Raw genomic sequence first — 20,795 nt, forward strand, 5'->3', positions numbered from 1 at the left:
CGCCGCCGCAGCCGCCACCGCCCCAGTGCCCCGCACCGCCCCCCGCCGGGACGCCGGGCAGCGCCTAGCGGGCCGGGCGGCCGCGCCCGGGCGGCGAGCGAGGGAGCGCGGGAGGGGCGCGGGGACGGCGCGAGAGCGCCCCGCCACTCCGGCCTGAGCGGGGCCCCGGGCCGGCCGGCCTGCCTCGCCATGCAGCCCCCGAGGTAGAGCCTGGACGGCGCCGAGGAGCGCGGAGCGGCGCGCAGCCGGCTTGCCCGCCCGCCAGCCCGAGACGGCCGTCCGGCCTCGCGCCCGCCTTTTCCCTCCAGCCCGGACCCCCCCCTGAAATATGTTCAGGGGCGCTTGGATGTGGCCCGGGAAAGACGCCGCCGCGCTGACTATCTGCTGCTGCTGCTGCTGGGCTCCCAGGCCGAGCGACAAACCTTGCGCCGACTCCGAGCGGGCGCAGCGATGGCGACTGTCCCTGGCGTCCCTGCTCTTCTTCACCGTGCTGCTCGCTGACCATCTGTGGCTGTGCGCGGGGGCCCGGCCCCGGGCCAGGGAGCTGAGCAGCGCCATGCGGCCGCCCTGGGGGGCCGGCCGGGAGCTGCAGCCGGTGCCTCCTCGCGCGGTGCTGCCGCCGCCGCCGCAGCCGCCCGACCAGCCGAGCGCGCCCCCAGGCACCTGCGGCCCGCGATACAGCAACCTGACCAAAGCCGCCCCCGCCGCCGGTCCCGGGCCGGACTGCGGCGGCGTCCCAGAACCCACGGGGCTGGACGCAGCTTGCACCAAATTGCAATCTTTGCAGAGACTTTTCGAACCGACCACCCCAGCGCCCCCTCTACGGCCCCCCGACTCCCCTTCCCGTGCCCCGGCCGAGTTCCCCACCGCCAAAAAAAACTTGCTCAAAGGCCACTTTCGGAACTTCACTCTTTCCTTTTGCGACACCTACACGGTCTGGGACTTGCTGCTGGGCATGGACCGCCCCGACAGCCTGGACTGCAGCCTGGACACCCTGCTGGGGGACCTGCTGGCCCTGGTGGCTAGCCCGGGCTCCGGGGCCTGGGAGGTGTGTAGCAACTGTATCGAGGCGTACCAGCGGCTCGACCGACATGCTCAGGAAAAATATGACGAGTTCGACCTCGTGCTGCATAAATACTTACAGGCAGAAGAGTACTCAATCCGGTCCTGCACGAAAGGCTGTAAGGTAGGGACTGGCGTCCGCGGCCACAACGGCTGCCGCTTCGGCGGCGGGAGCCGTGGCCGTGGGACCGGGAGAAAAAAGGAGGTTTCCCCCTCTACCCACCTCACCTCCCCCCATCACCCCCACCGTTCTCAGTGGGGCACGGGTAGTGCTACCTTGGGACCCTCCCGGGAAGCAGGGCCTCAGGGATTCAAGTCAGGTAACCACCTGGCCAACTTCTATTGATTCTGGCTTTGGGCACCATCTGACTGGGGCTTTCTCGCGCCCCGCCCCCCGCATGAGGAGGGAGGGGTCCGGGGGCTCCCCCGGTTGGCAAAGGGATGGAAAGAGGGCTCTGGCTCCCCCAGCCCCCGTCCTCACCTAGCGGTGCCCCTTTCCTTTCTTTGGCTGGAATGGAAAGTCCTGGGACTGGCTGGTGCAGGGGGAAGGCCAGAGGTGGGGGAAGACTATTTGGCAACCTAACCCTGACCCTTTGGCCCCTGCCAGTGGGTGAGAGGAGGGGCACCTGGTTATGGGGCACAGCACACTGTTGACCTTATATGACCTGAGGTGGCTAGTCAGAGTCTAAGCAGGTGGAGCCCCAGGGTGCCTGTTTTCTCCCAAGGAGGGTACCTGCCAGCTCCTCTCCCCTGACAAGAGAAGGAGCTGGGAGCAGGGCACAGCAGCTTGTGGGAGGACTACTGGATGCTGGTGCACTACAGAAGTTCCAGTGCTTTCCCAGTGCCCTGGGGTGGCAGTGGAGGGAAAGCTGGCTTACTGGCTGTTGGGGACGGGCATCCAGAGGAGAGGCGGGGCCCCTGCAGAATGGGCCTGCCTAGGGCAGAGCTGAGTGTTGAGAAACTTCTTGACCCTGAGCAGGGTCGTTCTGGACAGTGGGTGTATGGGGGCTGTAAACATTTGGGACGTGGTGCTACTGCTCTGTTTGTGCAGCCTGGCCAGGTGGCCTGCCTCTGAGAGGAAAGAGAACAGCAAGGTCAAAGGGTCAAGTGAAGAGGAGACCAGGTGGGGTGCTGGTCTCACCCATCCTCAAGCTGGGGGCTGAGAGCTGGAGAGGGAGACAGTTGTCTCATAGCCTAGCTTGTCTCCCTCCGAGGCTTTGGGGAGTGACAGAAAGTGCCCCTTTCCATCTGACGTGACCCCTGCGGACTTCTGCTCAGTTCCACGCTCTTGGTGGGCTCCTTAGGGATTTGGGCAGGGGGTTGGGGAGGAAACGGGTAGCTCCTTGCTCCTGACTTCACTTTCTCGTTCTCCTTTTTCCTGTTCTCGTAACCTAGCAGTCTCCCTCCCGCCTCCCTCAGCCTCAGCTGACTCACTGCCTCACTCACACTACCAAATGAGATATTCCACTTCTTAAAGGTGTACAGACAGATAGACATACACACACTGCCAAACAGCACCACCACCACCCCGGGCAAAGTCACACAGAGGTAGAGAGAGGTCGTCAACACCCACAAACGGTGCCACAGAAGCAGACAAGGTGTCATACATATGCACATCTCCCCAGGATGTCAGAGACACACAGGCAGAAGTACTGTCACATGAAAAAGGACACATTTTGTCATATAGAGATAGAGACACACACCCTTGATGTCAGTGCGAGCAGAGGGACACGGGCCACTAGCAGACGGAATAAAGGATGTCTGCCTTTTGTGGCCTTCCCTCCAACCCCGTGGCCCCGACTTTTTCTTTCCCACAATCTCCAGGATGAAAAAGAGACCATGCTACAACTTTCCCGTGGGGTTTTCTCCAGGTCATAGTTGGCTTCAGGCTCTGTCTGATCCGGCACTGAATGATAATCCCTCATGTTGATTATTTTTACCGAGCAGTTTGTTGGAGGAGAAAGACGACTGATATCTTGGATTCAGGAGGCCTGATCATCTCTACCACTTGTTCGTAGTGTGACCTTGGGCACATCACTTCACTTCTCTAAGCTTTTGTTTCCTCATTCGTAAAACAAGGATAATAATCCTGGCTCTGCCCACATCCTGAGTCTTCTGTGAGATTGAAGTGGGAAAAGGTAGCTGACAGTATTTTGTAAGAATAACAGAATACCTGGCAGTGATGTCCTGCTTAGGGTTTGTAGCCTCTTTCACGTGTATTATGAGATCACAACTGCCTGGGGAGGCTGGTAATACCAGCATCATGGGCCCCATTTTACAGATGGGGAAACTGAGGTGCAGGGGGCTCAAGCAGTTTGCCCGAAGGCCAGTCGGCTAAGGAGCAGAAGTGCCAGGACTCCAACCCACATGGCGTCGATGCTAAGCTCACGCTTTGGCCATGGCCTCTCATCAGGTTTGCAATGGCCAGGGCCCTCCCTGCCCTCCTTTGTCTCCTTGCCGCTTTCACACTCTCACTCTCTCTCTCCCTCTCAAGTGAACTCCGCCTGTTCTCTTGCTGCCTGCTGTGCTGGGAGAAGGGCAGTGTCAGCTCCACAGCTTTCTTCCTGTCTTTCCCACCCTCTCCAACATGCTCTCCCTTCACTGAGGCCTATACCCACAGGCCTCTGGATTCCAGCTGTATTATAGGCCCTACAGGAAAAGACAGCCCTGCTCTCCTCCTTCCTGCAGCCCCTCTGTCTTCACCCCAGTGCCCCACCTCTATCCCAGGCCTTTTTTGCAGATCCCCAAGCCTGCCCCCCAGTTTCAAGCCCTGCTGTCCAGCCCCTCCCCAAAATGGGATCCCTTGGAGATAATGCCACATCCTCCAAGCTTCTCCAGGGTGGAGAGCACACCGCCCCAGGCTAGGGTGAGGTGGCTTCCTCTGCTGCTGGAAACCAAACCTGGAGCCTTTGCTCCAAGGCCAGGTGACCCCCATCCCCGGGGGCCTGTCCCCAGTATTTCAGTTAGATCTTTCCCGGGCAGCCCCAGAAACCCTGTTCTCTCCCTTTGCAACATCTGCCCCTGTTTCGGGCCACACAGGGCCCCACACATCATACCTGTCCTCAATGCTGCCTGTGACACCTCCCAATTTAGTACCAGCTGTGACATTTCCTTAATGTGTGACTGACTTCCTCTCACACAGCAGGGCGATGATAACTTAGGGAGGCCAGTGCCCGTTCCCACGCTGGCCTCTCCCAACCCCTGGGGCCCCGCTCCACCCCTCCCTTACCTCCCTGTGCACGCATCCCCTCAGCCCTTGCCTCCTGCTCTGCTTAGCCCTTCTGGCCCTGCCTGTGGTTACTGGACCACCCCCTCACTCCCCCAGCCCTCTCCATCTCCCAGCCCTGCCACACCCCACCTGGTTCTGATTGCCTCTTCCTCCACCTCTGCCCCTTCCCTGCTCTAAATTGAGGATAGTCTGATGGGGTGTGGGGGGGGCAGTGGTGGAGATGGGAACAAAACCCTGGCCTCTTCTCTCATAGCTCTGATCCAAGAAGGGATAGAAGGCCAGTTCTCAGTTCTCACTAGCCATAGGGCCACAACCATAAAGGTTAGTGCCAAGGAAGGATGCGATAGTTCTGTTATCTTCGGGACTGGCCCACACCCACCTGGTATACTGTGTGTTTGGTTCTGGGTCTCACACTGAGCAGTTTAGGAGGAGGCTAAAACTGAAGTTCTCCTGGACAGAGTTGAAGGAGCTGTTTCACCTGAAGAAGAGGAGACTCAGGAAGGTGTGGTCTCCAACTTCAGACCTCAGAAGAGTTGTCAGGATGCAAAACAAGAGGCATGTTCTGCTTAACCCCAGAGGGACTTCATGGTTAGAAAGTCCTGGGTTCAAGCCCAGCTTTTTTATGTATTACCTGTGTGACCTTGAGCTAGGGACTTCAGCTCTCTCAGCCTCACTTTTCTCATCTGTAAAATGGAGGTAATTCATCAGAACAGCCCTATGAGCTCATTATTAATGAGAAGTCTGCACAGTACCTAGGCCTGGCATATCAGAGTTGTTCAGTTAACAGTTTTTTCCTTCCAAAGAGGGAACAGAGTGCCTTGAGAGGAGGTGAGTTCCTGCTCCCAGGGGAAAGGTCTAGCCTGATTCAGACAGAGCCCTGGGGGAAATGCTGTGGAGATGACTCTGGCTCCAGAGTCTAGAGCGGGTTGGATCAGCTGACCTCTGAGGTCGGTGTCAGCTCAGAGTTCAGGCCAGTGAGCAGAGCCTGCCGCCTCAACAGCAGCATTGGATAGGCAAGGCCAGGGAAGGATGCCTAACACCCACACCCAGGGGAGGGGGCTGCCAGAGCCAGCACCTCGCCTTCTGCCCTTACCCGTTGGGGACCTCTTCCTCCACTCCGGCTGGCAGCTGTTTCTGCCTCACTGCCTTCCTCTCTCCTCCCACCTGCCACAGTTTTCCTGCCAAGCAGGATTCCCAGGCTAACGCTGGTGCTGAGAGCAGGAAGCTCGGGGCACTGGGCAAAGGGCAGGAGCCCCAAGTTGGCAAGTGGTCCCTGTTGTCACCCAAGCTTTCAGGCACGGAGCAGTGCCCCACAGTCAGCTTCCCTGACCCAGGGTTCGTGAGGGCAGAGGGAGTACCCTTGTCCCCATTAGGGGGTGGAGGAAGGGGGAGGCAGTCAAGAAGCAGCCTCCCAGGACCATGGCAAAGGCTCCCCTGAGGAGGGGCGTCCAGATCCACCGAAGCTCACTGGCCATGAACGTGAGCACCGGGCTTCTGGGAAGGGCCGGGGACGGAAAAGGCAATGTTTGTAGCTCAGACAGGGTATAGGGGCTTAAACGTGAGAGTGGGAAAGTGGCCCCATGCTGCCCACAGCTCTCCGGATCCCCTCACCCCTACCCTGACCCACCCCACTACCAATCCCCATATTCCTCCCAATTTTGGCCCACAGCCAACACCCCCACATACCAATGACCCCACAACCTTCCCAACCTTCTGCTAGACCCTTACCAAACCGCACCCACACCTCACTCCTCCAACGCCCACTTCTCCCCACAGTTACCCCCACCTGCTCCCACCCCTCCCCTTCCCCCCACGCCCCTCCCTGCTCCCTTCTAACTGCCAGCCCTCTCCCATCTCCCATCCAGCTCCACTCCCCTCATCTCTCACCTCTACCTCATACTCCACCAACCTTTACCCCGCGTCCTGACCATCTTCTGGCCTCATCCCTAACCCCCGTCCCGGCACTGCACCTCTTGCCCTTGTCTCCTGCATGCCCCCTCACCCCTCGCATCCCTCGCACCCCTCTCACACTTCGCCTCTCTGATCCCCATCCCTCCTCCTGCCCCCCTTTCATCTTCTGGTCCCCTCTTCTCCTGTCCCCTTTATCCCTCTCTGCTCTTTTTCTCCTTCCTGCCTTCTGTCCTCCCCACTCAGTGTGGACGTGTGTGTGTGTGTGAATGCACACATGCTTAGACACATAGACACACACACAAGGCACAATCTTCTTCATGGCGACTTCCCATCCTTCCCACAGGCTGGTGCCTGACTACTATAGTCACCATAGCAACGGGAACCTCCATGAAGGATAAACTGGTATCTCCTGAAGGTGGGGGCGGAGGGGAGTTAAGTGGAGGAAGGGAGCCCAGCAGCCTTCCACCCACTCTCATGGTCTGACTGGAAGAGTCTGCTGAACACAGTGGAGGTAAGGGTGAGGAAAGGGAAGACAGTGGGTGCGGCTGAGGTTAAAGGAGAGTCAGGGATCTCCGAACACATTACAAGCATGAGAGGGTGCCTCTAAGCCATGTGGGTGCATGTTGGTCTCCTCCCCAGGCATCGGTGTCTCAGGGAAAGGGCACACCCACTCTTCGGTGTGTGGGTGCATATGTAGGACGACACCTTAGGCTCGAGGGTGGGAGTTTGCCCTAGAAAAACTTCTCCCTCGGGGCAGTTCTTTTATGGGCAATTCTTTTATGTTCCCACCCTGTGAGGCTGTTTATCTGCCCTGTGCCCTTGCAGACTGGGCATCAGACCTGCCCCCACCCCTACTCCCCCATCCCCAGCTCACGTCTCAGCCACATGTGGATTCCAGCTGCAGGTGTTTGCTGGAAAACCAGGGGCAGCTTCTGAGGGGGCTTTAGACAAACGTGGGCCTCCAGGAGCACCATTCTCCAATGCTGAGTCGGGAGGCCTCTGGGGAATAGGTATGTTGTGTTCCTGTGGTTACAGGCGCACAGACCAGGGTGTGTGCAGGGATGCTGGACCAGACTTTTCTCCCTGGGTATATGAGGGTGTTCAGAAAAGCCTGAATTTTTGATACCTCGAGCCAGGCAGCCATGCTTAGAGAGGAGAGCAAGGGCACCAGGTGAGTTGCAGCTGGTCCTGGTGAAGGAAGGGGTTACCATGGAGTGACAGGAGCTGCCAGGACCAAAGCTCCTGTTTGAATGGATTCTGGAAAAAGGAGCTGGAACCTGAGCCACAAGTCTCTGGGCCAGAAGGTGAAGGCAGGCTGGTGCCAAAGAACAAAGGGAAAGGGGAAAAGAAAACTGCCAGCCTCCAAGTGCCTGGGAGATGCCAGGGGCTTTATGTGTGTCCATGAACTCATTTAATCCTGATAGTCATCCTAGCAGGCAGGTACTCTCATTATTTCCTTTTTACAAATGTGACAACTGAGGTTCAGTGAAGGAACGTGGCCGACCCATCCAGGACACATAGCTAAAAGGTGGGAGGACTGCCACACAAACCCAGGTCTGTCTGTTCTTTCCCCAGTGCAGACATGTATGAAGAAAATCTTAATAAACTCCCCCAGCTGTCAGAGGCAATGCCCAGCTGGCTCTTGAGAGGCTGGAGTGAGAAGCTGATGAACTGCAAGGGAAATCCAGCAGCACCTACTGGCAACTTGTAGGGACCCCCTGGAGTAGCTCAGATCCAAAGTGGGGACCCACCAACATCCTCCTTGTTCAATACCCCAGTCTCTTGTCCTTGAGCCCCAATGATAATCACCAGTATCCTCTTGAGACTGTGACAGAGGATGGGCGTGAGGAAAGGAGGTGTTTGCTCCCTCCTTTTTCTACAGGCTCTACCACGGAGATGGGAGGAGCTGGGCTCCTCTTGCCTGGAAGGAGGGTATCTGTTAGATTCTCAGCCCCAATCTGCCGGAAGGATCAACCGGGGCAGGAGAGGAGTAGGTCTCCTAGACAGACCTAGTGCAGGCCTGAGCCCTGCCCAGCAGCTGCTGGGAGAGCTGGGAGGGGAAACCATCAGACCTTATCACCCCAGAGCCTGTGAAGGCCTGGCTTGGCCTTTGGACACCCAGTTCCCATGCCAGGCTTTTGGTGAGCCCTGGCCTGGGATGGCGAGGCTTCTCTTGGAGGTAGAAGGAAGTGCCAACTCACCAAGCTCTGCCTGGAGAAGGACGAGTGGTGGTGGTGAGTGTTACCATTGTTTCCTGTCTTTGTATTTGGTTTTCAGCAGATAGCATGGCTACCTGGCTGATGTGTGAAAGGTGAGCATATCTGCTCAGTGTCGAACTCAACTAAAACTTCCAACCAGGTTAATCTTTCAGAGCTATTAGAGACTCAGAATCTTTTAAAAATACCTTTTTTTCCAATTGCCAAAAAGGTGGTCTCTGAGAAATTTTGGAAAATAGAAATATAACAGGAAAAAGGTCCCAGAGATGCTCTTAATGTTATAGTGTATTTCCTCCTAATATGTCTCTTTGTAGCATAGTTTTTTATTGTGGTAAAATATACATAACATCAAATTTACCGTTCTAACCATTTTTAGGTGTACAATTCAGTGGCATTAAGTATATTTGCAATGTTGTACAACCATCTCCACTATTCATCCCTAAAATGTTTTTATTCTCCTAAACAGAAACTCTTTACCCATTAAACAATAACTCTCCATTCCTCCCTCCCCCCAGCCCCTGGTAACCTCTATTCTATTTCCCATCTCTATGAATTTGACTATTCTGAGTAATTCATATAAGTGGAATCATACACTTTTTGTCCTTTCATGTCTGGCTTATTTCATTAAACATAATGTTTTCAAGGTTCATCCATGTTGTGGCATGTATCAGTACTTCATTCTTTTTTATGGTTGAATAATATTCCATTGTCTGGATGTACCACATTTTTTAAAGTCATTCATCTCTATGGACACTTGGGTTGGTTCCACCTTTGAACAATTATGAATAAAGCTGCTATGAACGTTCATAGACAGGTTTTTGTGTGGACCTATATTTTCATTTCCTTCCACATTTTGGCCATTGTGAATAATGTTGTTATGAACATTGGTATACAAGTATCTGTTTGAATCCCTGCTTTCAATTCTTTTGGTTAGAGACCCGGATATGGACTTGCTGGACCACGTGGTAATTCTATATTTAACTTTCTGAGGAACCTCCATAGTGTTCTCTACAGCGCTGCACCATTTTATATTCTTATGAGCAATGAATGCACAGGGTTCCAATTTCTCCACATTCTCATCAACATTTATACTTTTCCTTTTTTTTTTTGATAATAGCCGCCCTAATAGATGTGACTATATATTTTTACATAGTTGAAATCATCCAGGTTTTTTACCCTGCTCTTTTTAACTTATTGCTAAAGTTATACTGAATATCTTTCCATGTAATTAGATATTCACAAACCTCTTTTATTTGTCTGTGCCGCATGGCTTGCAGAATTAGTTCCCCTAGCAGGGATTGAACCTGGGCCCTTGGTAGTGAAAGCATGGAGTTCTAACCACTGGACCGCCAGGGAATTCCCACAAACATCATTCCTGATGAGCATGCAATATCCCATCCCATGAATTTAGTGCAATTTAGTTACCTAGTACCCTATTGTTGGATATTTACTTTAAACTTTTACTATTGTAAATAAAGCTGTGATGGATATCTTTGTCCATAAATCTTTGTCAGATCTGTGATTCCTTTTTTTTAATAAATAGTATCTCAATCATTTTTTTCTTATTTCTCTGCTTTGCTGAGTTTCTTAAATCACAAAATAATGCACCTTCATTGTACCAAATCTAACAATACAGAGGTTTATAAAGAAACCTCTGTATTCCACTTAGTAATCTTCATGTTCCCTCCCCCCACAGTCCCACTGCCCTGAGGTCACTGATGTTAACGATTTGGTGTGTATCCTTCCATCCCTCTCTGAGCTTACATCAACATTTGCACACAAAATGACTTTTTCTTTCCCTTGTTTTGCATACAAATGGAAGCATACACATTAACTCTTCAGGACGAACATTTGGAACTAGTCTTACAGAATCAAAGAGTATTAACCTTTCTAAGGCTTTTGACATACAAATTTCTTTCTTACCAAATTTCTTTCCAGAAGGCTGCTTCTAGTTTATACCCTCACCAAAAATGTGAGACTAATTTACCACCCTTGTCTAATATTGATTATCATATTTTTTAAACTTTACTAATTTGTAGCTGAAAAGTGTTATAGCCTTGGCTTGTAATTTGCATTCCTTAGGTCAGATTTTGCTTTTCTTGTTTATGGGTCATTTGTTATTGCCTGTTTTATGAATTGTCTGTCCATGTCTTGTGTTTTTATTATTGATTTGTATGTATTAATGATTTTTTCTGATTACATTTGTGGCAGTTGTGTTTTTTTTCCATTTATTATTTGCATCTTACAGCTTGAAAGGAGGGCATGGGAAGGAAAGGAATTATCCCAGGCACTTTTTATATACTTTATCTCACTTAATTCTTACATCTGTCCTGTGAAGTGTATGTATATTTATCCCCATTTTACTTAGGAGAAAACAGGCTCAGAGAGGTTAAGTAACTGGCTCAAGGTCATCCAGCTAATAAGAGTTGGAGCTAGGATTTGAATCCAGGTCAAATCCAGGGTACCCAATCTGTACCAGTGTAATTTTACTATAGGTAAAGCTTTGTGCTAGTTGCTTTACAGACATCATTTACAGAAAGGTTATGGATATGTGCTTTTATTATCTCCATTTTGCAGATAAGGAAAGTATAGATCAGGGAATTTAGTAACTTGTTTGAGTTTTCATAACTGGTGACAGCAAACCTGGGATTTGACCACAGGAATGTTTGAGGTTAAAGATGTTTGAGCCTGTCTTCTCCCCATGCATGCTGCCTCCCTAGGGACCATCTTCTTGGATCCAAATTGAGACTCAGAGAGGGAGAGTACTTTGCTTACAGTCACATAGCAAATTAGTGACTGAGTCCCTACCTCCTTACAGATGACTTGTCCAAGTTCATACAGCCAGTTAGTGGCAGAGCCAGAATCTGAACCCAGCTCTGGCTAACTCTCCACCTGACTGGAGCAAAGGCTTTTTGATGAAGAACATTTATGGAGCAAGCTGGGGAGAAGGAGCAATTAGGTAGAGTGTTGTGGCTGCCCTGAAACCTTTCTGAAGGAATGGACTCTAGCATTGGAGTCTTCCAGGGCAAGGCAGTTCCAGGAGCCCCTACGTGACAAGACCTAGAACAGGAGAACTCATGTCCAAAGGCAAGAAGACCTTTGTACAAGGAGAGAGCTGCCTTCCCATCACAGGTTGCCAAAGATCAGAGCAGGAACAGTTGCCTCTTTTCAACACTCCCAGGGTGTGTGTGTGTTTGTGCTCCCATGCATGCACACATGCATGCATTTAGAGGAAAGAGGAAAGGGAGTGCTTTGATGGGGGAATGGAAGTGGTCATTTGTAGCCCCTAGTACCCAAGTATTCTTCCCCTGACACTCCCTTACAAAGAAAACTTTACTCATATTGGGAGTGAGCTGAATACACTGATTTTAGAAAATCACTCTCCCATCCAGTCCTAGAAATCTCTCCCCAACTTGACTTGAAATTCCATCAAAAAGATTCGTTTAAGTAACAAGCTAATTACTTCAATGGTGATAGTGAAATGGAGGGACCATCCTAGGGGCAATATGGTGTATAAGCTTGGGAACTGAAGCCCAGGTAAACTTGACTTCACATTCCAGCTTGAAATCTGTCTTCTCCATAAAACAGTTGTTGAGACCTTTCATCTCTCTTGGAACCTCATTTTCTTTGAATTCAAAACTAAGAAATAGGGTCATTATTAGGCTTCAATGACATATAACATGCTAATCTCTTAAGAGCACAGTGCCTGTGAGATGGAAAGTGCTCGGGAAATGGTAGCCACCATATATTATTATTGGCTGTGTGGCCTTGGACGAGCTTTTTTTTTTAATTAAATTTATTTTTGGCTGCATTGGGTTTTCGTTGCTGCACGTGGGCTTTCTCCAGTTGTGGCGAGTGGGGGCTACTCTTCGTTGCGGTGCACGGGCTTCTCATTGCAGGGGCTTCTCTTGTTGCGGAGCACAGGCTCTAGGCACATGGGTTTCAGTAGTTGCAGCATGCAGCCTCAGTAGTCGCAGCATGCGTGCCCTAAAGTGCACAGGCTTCAGTTGTTGTGGTGCGTGGGCTCAGTAGTTGTAGCGCGCAGGCTCAGTAGTTGTGGCGCACAGACTTAGTTGCTACACGGCATGTGGGATCTTCCCGGACCAGGGCTCGAACCCATGTCCCCTGCATTGGCAGACGAATTCTTAACCACTGTGCCACCAGGAAAGTCCTGGACAAGCTATTTTAACTCTGGTCCTTCCTGTCCTCACCTGTAAATGTTTCTCCATCTCAGGGGGTGGTTGTGAGGATTCAATGAGTTAATAAAGGTCAGCTGCTTAGAACAGAGCCTGGCGTATGTTAAGCACCTAAAAAATGGTAGCTATAATTATTGTCACCTTAATTAGATGTGTTTAATCTAAATGACTGCTTAATACTCAATTGAGATTGACAACACTTTCCCTTAGGAGAAGGGAAAGGTAATTTGGGAGCAGCAGGTGAAGTGTCTAGTGTGGAGGTGGAAGGTTAGGAGCCAGAAGGCAACTGGAGAGATTCTAGTGAATGAGGGCACAGAGATATGCTCAGGTAGGGGAGGGAAGAGCCAGAGATGGAAGGACTCCAAAGCCTTGATTTACCTCACCCCCAGAGACCAAGCACAACTAACAGGTCCTTTTATTAGGTCTCTCCCCAGCCTCTCATCTGTTTAGCAAGGTACTGTGTTTGGGGACAGAAGTAAGGTAGGGGCAAGGAGCTGGTTTCACAATGATCCCTGCAGGGAGCTGGAGATTTCTACCTGGGCCTGGGCCCAGACTAACAGTGTGTGCCCCCTGGGAGGGGGCAGCGGGATTTTATGCCAAACACATTTGTGTGCAACTCAAATGAAGCCATGGTTGTCATGTCACACTGGCACCATTTCTATGGTGGGTGGCCTGCACAGCTGTTGGGCACAGAGGCCCTCAAAGTTCCCCTCCTCTCATATGAGTTCTCTTTGGCTATGGGGCCACTCATTAATTCCGCTGGCCTGTTAAGCTGACCTGACCTAAGCCCATGCCCCAGACAGTGGTGATGAAGTAGACGATCCATGACTGGGCAATAGGGCCTGGGGTTTTTTGGCTGAGTCTGGCAAGCTTGGTCAGGTCAAGTCTTAGGGATTTTGTTTTGTTGTTTTTGAGGTTCATGGCTGCATATCAGTTTATATATTTATTTTATTTTCATTTTATCAAAGTAATATATGTTCATAATTTTAAAAGACATATAAGCTACATATATATAGTCACCCTTCAGAGTTAAACACTTGAAGCTCTGTTAGCTTTTTCTTCTGATATTTATTGTCACATTTTTAATGGTGTGCCAATACTGCTATTTCTTGACTTTTCTGTTTGAAATATCTTTGTGCACACAAAGATACACACATATACATATATATACATGTATACACATATGTATATCTATTCCATATATAGATATATATTCTTGTAGCATCTGTCTTTTAAAGGATATGTAATGTAATATCTTTTAAATGATAAATATAGAGCTCATTGCTTATAATTAAAACAGAAGCCCTCTGCTCCAACCCTAAGCTTCACTCTTCATAGTCAAATACTTCTAAACCTCTTAGCTGTTTCTTCTAATATTTACCTCCACATCCCTAAATGATATACCAATACTGTCATTTCTTTATTTTTTTTTTCTGATTTAAATATGTACTGCCTTTTTATTTTTTTAGAGTGGGATTTAGCTCTCTTACTACCAGCAGCACCGTATGTGCACTCCCCTCATATATCCAATATTGTCATATCACAATTTCTGGTGTTAACAGTATTCCATATTTACATTATAAGGATTATAAATATTGTTCACAGCTGAGTCATGTAGAATACTGTGATTACATTTTCTTCCTTGGCCAACTTGTTTTCCTGGAGTTAATAATTGCCTCTCTTTTTTCTATTTGCTTAGTTTTCTATGATTTTTTTCTTTTTTGTTTTTTTGCTAATGCATCCCCAATTTCTCCATCAAAGCTGTAAGATTCATGCAACACATTACATAAGCCATTACTTTCACCCTTTTCTTGGAGATCTCCACCTTACTCCAGTCTGGGCTAGTTGCTGGAGGCTTGGTTTACAAGTGCTTGGATTTCAAGTACTTAGCAGGCATCTCTTCTGTATACCTAATTCCATGTGGAGTCCTAAGGGAACTACACAGATAAGACACAGTCCCTGTCCTCAGGGAGCCTACCGTCTCAAGGATGTTTAATTCATTCAGATGTCTTGCCAGAAGGCTTGAGCTCCTTCCAGGGACTTTGATCTAGGCTGTGTCTTTGATCCCACACTCCAGGCAGAAATTCCCCTCTCCATCTCCACTGAATTACCAAAAGAATACAATACAGTCTCCCAGAGAGCAAATGTGGTCTTAGGCTGCAGTAACAGAAACAGAGCTTCTAGGATAGGAGGGCTGATACTTCTACTTGACTCTGTGTTAATAAACTCTGTCTGGGGGTTGCATTCAGTTGCAAGGGACATAGAAAAATAGGAACTTGTCTGAATAGGAACAACCAGGGTAGAACAGAGAACTGGAAACCACATCCCAAAAAATAGTTGAAAAACTAGTTTGGCTTCTTGGAAGAGTAGTCTACACATAGCTCTCTCAATTTTTCTTCCCTCACATTCCCTTTTAAATTGGCTTCAATTTGGTTTCTGCCCCCACTGCTCCACTGAAACTGATCTCACCATGATGAGACTGCCAGCATGTCCGCATCTGCTGACCACTCTTATTCTTTGAAACTCTCCTCCCCTAATTTATAGAATGCCACTCTCTTCTGTTTCTTCTCCAAGCTCTTAAACCACTCCCCCATCTTCATCAGATTCCCTTCTTCTACCTGCCCCTTAAACGTTAGTGTTTTCCAGGGATCCATTGTTGGTCCTTTTCTCTGTGCGTTAATTTTCCCTAGGCAATATCCTTGGCTTCCACTATTACTTTATCAGTCAGAGTGAGCCAGGTTACGCTGTAGTAGCAAACAATTCCCAAATATCAGAGGCTTAACACGACAAACAGTTATTTCTTGCTCATAATACATGTCCAAAATAGGTCAGTAGGGAGCATCTGTTCATGATAGTCACCAAGAGACCCAGGCTAGCAAAAGGTCCATTTCAACACCACTTCCACAGTCAGCAGTGGAGGCAAATCGTACTCCAGCTCTTAAAGCTTCTCCCCAGAAGGGATCCATGTCACTTCAACTCACATTTCATTGGCCAAAGTAAGTCTTATGGCCATACCTAATGTCAAAGGGTGTGGGAAAGTATAGTCCTACTATGTTCCTGATGATTAACTCCTTAACCCTTGATGACTCCCAAACCTTTATTTCTAGCCCAGACCCTCCTTCTGAGCTCAGACCATTGTGTCCAGCTGCCTCCTTGACATTTCTACCTAGCCTAGTATATACTGACCTATATTTCAAAGTCAGCATGACCAAAAACTGAATTCATCTTCTTCACCCCCAAATCTACTCCTCCTCCTGGTTTCCCTTCTTTAATGAATGAAACTACTATTCATCCTGCCACCCAAGCCAGAAACCTGGTATCCCCAACACCTCTCATTCAGATTGTTGCAATAGGCTCCTAACTGGCCTCCCTACCTCCAGCCTTGATGCCTGTGCTCCATCATCCACACTTTCAGAACATAAATCTGAAAAGTTAGTCAGTGATAAGACTTAACTTATCACTGACTTAAAAGTGATAAGCAATCTTTTAAAAAGCAGTTATTTAAAATCCACTAAAGGCTGTCCATTGCCTATAGGATGAAGCCTGGCTCCTCCTCAGCATGCAGAACATATCATAATATGGGCATGGCCTTCCTCCGTAGCCTCATCTCCCATCATGGCCCCCTTTGTACCCTCTAACTATGCTAAACTACCGACAGTGCCTGAAGCCGGCACTGTTTCACACCTCCAGGCCTTTATACCTACTTATTCCTTTGCTTTAAGTGCACTTATTCCTGCCCTATTCCACCCAGTGAACTTCTACCCATTTTTTCCAAGCCCCAACTCTAGCCTCTCCCACATGGAGGTATTTTCCTGTGCTTCAGCCCTCAAAACACCATTGATCCTTCCTCCCTTTATGCTATCATTGCACCAAGTACATACTGTTTATCACAGTGACTTCTAATGATTGATGCACAAGGTTGTCTCTCCTGCTCCTTAAAGATAGCAATCTTGTCTTCCCTATCTCTGTCATATGTAGTTCCCCAGCACAGTGCCAGGCACTTGAACATGTTCAGAAATTGATCATTGCAGGAAAAAATGAATGGGAAGACCTGACCTGATTCAGGGAAGTTTACAAATACCTACTGCAGGGCTGGCATGGGGACAGGAAGTTTATGGTCCCAGAAGAGCTAGGAGGAGCCACGAGCAATGCCACAGAGAGGCATTATCTCAGCTCAGAAGGAGAAAGAACTTCTTTAACTGCGAGACTTGTCTGAAGATACGGGCTGCCCTAGGAGAGAGCATGCGCCCTGTGACAAGAGGTGTGCAGTCAGTAGCTGGATAGCTTGTGGCAGTGACGTTGGAGTGGAAATTCCAACAGCAGATAGGGAGGTGGAGTTGTGATTCTCACAGTCCTTCCTATTCTCGAGTGGTCATGAACCTGCCTCCTCTGCTCACCTGATTGATATGGGTCATCTAGGCTCCTTCAGAGAACTGCTCCTGCACTAGGGACACCACTTCTCCACTAACCAGGCTGCCCCTGGCCTTGGAGCAGGTGGCCTAAGAGGCTTGGAGGTGACTGGACCCTCTGGAACTGCAGTAGCTCTGGGTTCTTATCCACCTTTCAAGCCATCTCCCCCGCCTTTCCTCCAGGCCAGGCCAGGCCAGGCCACTCTGACTCATGACTGCTCATTCTCAGCAGCAGGAAAGCTGTTGCTTATTTTTACAGCCACTTAAAGTAAAGCCATGTCATCCACCTGCATTTGCCCTGTAATGCCTCTCATCTCAGTCTGACTCTGCCAATCCCAAGGAACTACTCCCAGAGATATGTCCAAGATCTCCCTCCCCTGGGTTGGAGAGATTGACCTTGACCTTACCCTGTTCTGACCCAACCTTCTGAAAGCCCAGAATCAGGAATAGAAGCGTGCGGCTCTTTTCAGACCTGCTCAAGGAGGTCCTTCACACAATGCTCTGTGTATTGATGGATGCAGCACAAAGAGACATGGGATTAGTCACCAGAGTACCTCCCTTCTAATCCTGGCTTTATAGTTGATTTCTTGCATGTTTCTGACTTGGCTGAACCAAATCCCTTTTCTGAGCCTCAGTTTCCACCTAGGTGAATTCCAGGGGCAGGGTGGTTATGTATGTGCTGTGGACAGTGGGTTTCATTCCCAAGCCCAGCCCAGATTGCCACTCTGCCTCCACGGTCTCTGCAGCTGCAGCTCCTGGCCAAGTGTCCCAGGAGTGCATTAGGAAAGCAAAGAGCCATGAAGAGGTCTGTAGGGAGGATTTGGATGGGGAAATAGGCCCTAGGGAGGGGAGCAAGCTGGAATCCAAGAAGGAAACTGCCGACTTCCTGGTTGGCAGGAACTGAAGCTCTCCTCTCTGGAGGGTTTTCCCGCCCCCTAACCGAGGAGCCCAGGATGGCCTCCTCTTCCTAAACCCTCTGGCCCTGAGTCTTGGCTGTGGGCTGTGTTTGTAGGTACACACTTGTATGCATTCCCGTAGCACCCTGGGGGCCAGGAGAAGTCACATGCTTCTTCCCAGAGGAGCATAGGGATGAGAATGCCCGCCAGGGCTGCAAGTCAGGGAGCAGGAAGGTAAGGCTCTCCAGGTCCTCCCACTCCTCCCTAAACTAGCAGCTGCAGAGCCCAGGATGGGTGGGGATACCCCTCGTCTTACCTGCTCCCATTTCAAGAGTGGTTTAAGGGACTTCCCTAGTGGTCCAGTGGGTAAGACGCCCTGCTCCCAGTGCAGGAGGCCCGGGTTCGATCCCTGGTCGGGGAACTAGATCCCGCAGGCATGCTGCAACTAAGAAGCCCACATACTGCAACTAAAGATCCCGCGTGCCGTAACTAAGACCTGATGCAGGCAAAATCAATCAGTAATTTTTTTTTTTTTTTTTGCGGTACGCGGGCCTCTCACTGCTGTGGCCTCTCCCGTTGCGGAGCACAGGCTCCGGACGCGCAAGCTCAGCAGCCATGGCTCACGGGCCCAGCCGCTCCACGGCATGTGTGATCTTCCCGGACCGGGGCACGAACCCGTGTCCCCTGCATCGGCAGGCGGACTCTCAACCACTGTGCCACCAGGGAAGCCCCAGTAAATATTTTTTTAAAAAAAGACATTATACAAAAACAAAAAAAAGAGTGGTTTAACAGCCCAGCCGGGAGGAGGGGTGGGATAGCCTTCTCAGCTTCCTTTTTGGGTTAATTGGTGTTCCCTCTAGTTACTCCCTGCTTCCTTCCCCTCCCAGTTCCCATAGCAACTTGGCTGTAGCAGCCAGAACTTGATTGAGCCCAGCGGTGGCCTGCTGGAGGTGGGGAAGGGGATTCTGTAGGGAAAGCAGGGCACTGTCAGGTCAAGGCTTTTCACCCCACCCATCATCTGCTGCTACCTTGAGGGTCCAGGATGGTTAAGCTCAGAGGACAGGGCATGATGAAGAAGGCTTTCCTGCCAGGGCTGGAGTTTGAAGAGCCTGAAAGCCAAGAGCAGGCCTGGTTCTCCTCAGCTCTCCTCCCCTCCCCACGCTAATGTGTCCTGCCCCCGAGTTTGGAATGCAGTCACTGGTAGGATGGTCCAGTAGGAAGAACCCTGGAGTTAGAGTCGAGAAACTGGGTTTCAAGTTCCTCCCTCTGCCATACTTTATGTGACTGTAGAAGAGTCCTTCCCCCCCACCTTTTCTGGGCCTCAGTTTCCTCAGCTATAAAATGAAGCAGGGCTAAGTTCTCTGCATATTAAAATTAACTGAGGTGTTTTGAAAAACTCTAGATGTGTGGGCCCCACCCACAAGGATTCTGACTGACTTGATCTGGAGTGCAATGTGGGCCAAGCAGAAGCATTTTTAAAAGACTCTCTGGAAACCATAATTCAAAAAGAGTCATGGACCACAATGTTCATTGCAGCTCTATTTACAATAGCCCGGAGATGGAAACAACCTAAGTGCCCATCATCGGATGAATGGATAAAGAAGATGTGGCACATATATACAATGGAATATTACTCAGCCATAAAAAGAAACGAAATTGAGCTATTTGTAGTGAGGTGGATGGACCTAGAGTCTGTCATACAGAGTGAAGTAAGTCAGAAAGAGAAAAATAAATACCGTATGCTAACACATATATATGGAATTTAAGAAAAAAATGTCATGAAGAACCTAAGGGTAAGACAGGAATAAAGACACAGACCTACTAGAGAATGGACTTGAGGATATGGGGAGGGGGAAAGGGTAAGCTGGGATGAACTGAGAGAGTGGCATGGACATATATGCACTACCAAATGTAAAATAGCTAGCTAGTGGGAAGCAGCCGCATAGCACAGGGAGATCAGCTCGGTGCTTTGTGACCACCTAGAGGGGTGGGATAGGGAGGGTGGGAGGGAGGGAGACGCAGGAGGGAAGAGATATGGGAACATATGTATATGTATAACTGATTCGCTTTGTTATAAAGCAGAAACTAACACACCATTGTAAAGCAATTATACTCCAATAAAGATGTAAACAAAAATAAGAAATAAAAAAAGAGGGAAGAGATATGGGAACATATGTATATGTATAACTGATTCACTTTGTTATAAAGCAGAAACTAACACACCATTGTAAAGCAATTATACTTCAATAAAGATGTTAAAAAACTAGTTAAAAAGAAAATAGCAGGATACCTGGGGGGAAAAAAAAAAGACTCTCTGAATGATTCTAATATGCAGCCAGAATTGAGGAACTAGAGCAAAAGACCTCCGAGGGTCTCCCAATTGACTGTTGTCTGGTTCTGAGACATTTCTTCCTTTGCTCTGCATGCCCCGCCTCCAGCAAGCCCCACAGCTCTCCTGGCTCTTCCCCATCCTTGTGGATGAGTGCCCACATCCCCTGCAACTGCCCAAGCAACCCGGTCCCCTCTGGCTCAGTCCTAACACTGATGAGATGGGGCAAGTGACTTAGGCCTGCCTAGGGAAAAGGGCTACGGAGACTAAGGCAGGCTTGCTGTCCAGGTGGTAGCCCTGAGAGCCAGACTTTTCATTTGAGAAGGACCCCAGCCCCTTTTTAAAGCACATGGGCCAGCAATGACCTCAGCTGGCCATATGTGGGGCTAAGGAATTGGATTACCTCTCAGCCCCGTGTCACTCTACTTCCTCCATTCCTCTCACTAGTTCCTTGCCTTTTCCTGTCTTGCCTCCCACAGGCCTGGTGTCCTCCTCAGGCAACCTGCTCGCCATGGTGACTCTGGGGCCTGGGGCCTGAGGGAGGGTC

At 49.8% G+C, this 20,795-nt stretch overlaps 1 protein-coding gene across 1 annotated transcript in view; it reads left to right on the forward strand.

Moving 5' to 3' along the window:
• Nucleotides 1-212: 212 nt before the first annotated feature.
• Nucleotides 213-20,795, forward strand: part of NALF2 (NALCN channel auxiliary factor 2) — a 28,285-nt gene continuing 7,702 nt past the window's right edge. The window contains exon 1 of the mRNA XM_079911076.1: nucleotides 213-1,186. Coding sequence (XP_079767202.1) covers nucleotides 329-1,186 — 858 coding nt within the window. The 5' untranslated portion in view covers nucleotides 213-328. The remainder of the gene's footprint in view (nucleotides 1,187-20,795) is intronic.

Source organism: Stenella coeruleoalba (assembly GCF_951394435.1).
Source record: "Stenella coeruleoalba genome assembly, chromosome: X".
Classification (NCBI taxonomy): Eukaryota; Metazoa; Chordata; class Mammalia; order Artiodactyla; family Delphinidae; genus Stenella; species Stenella coeruleoalba.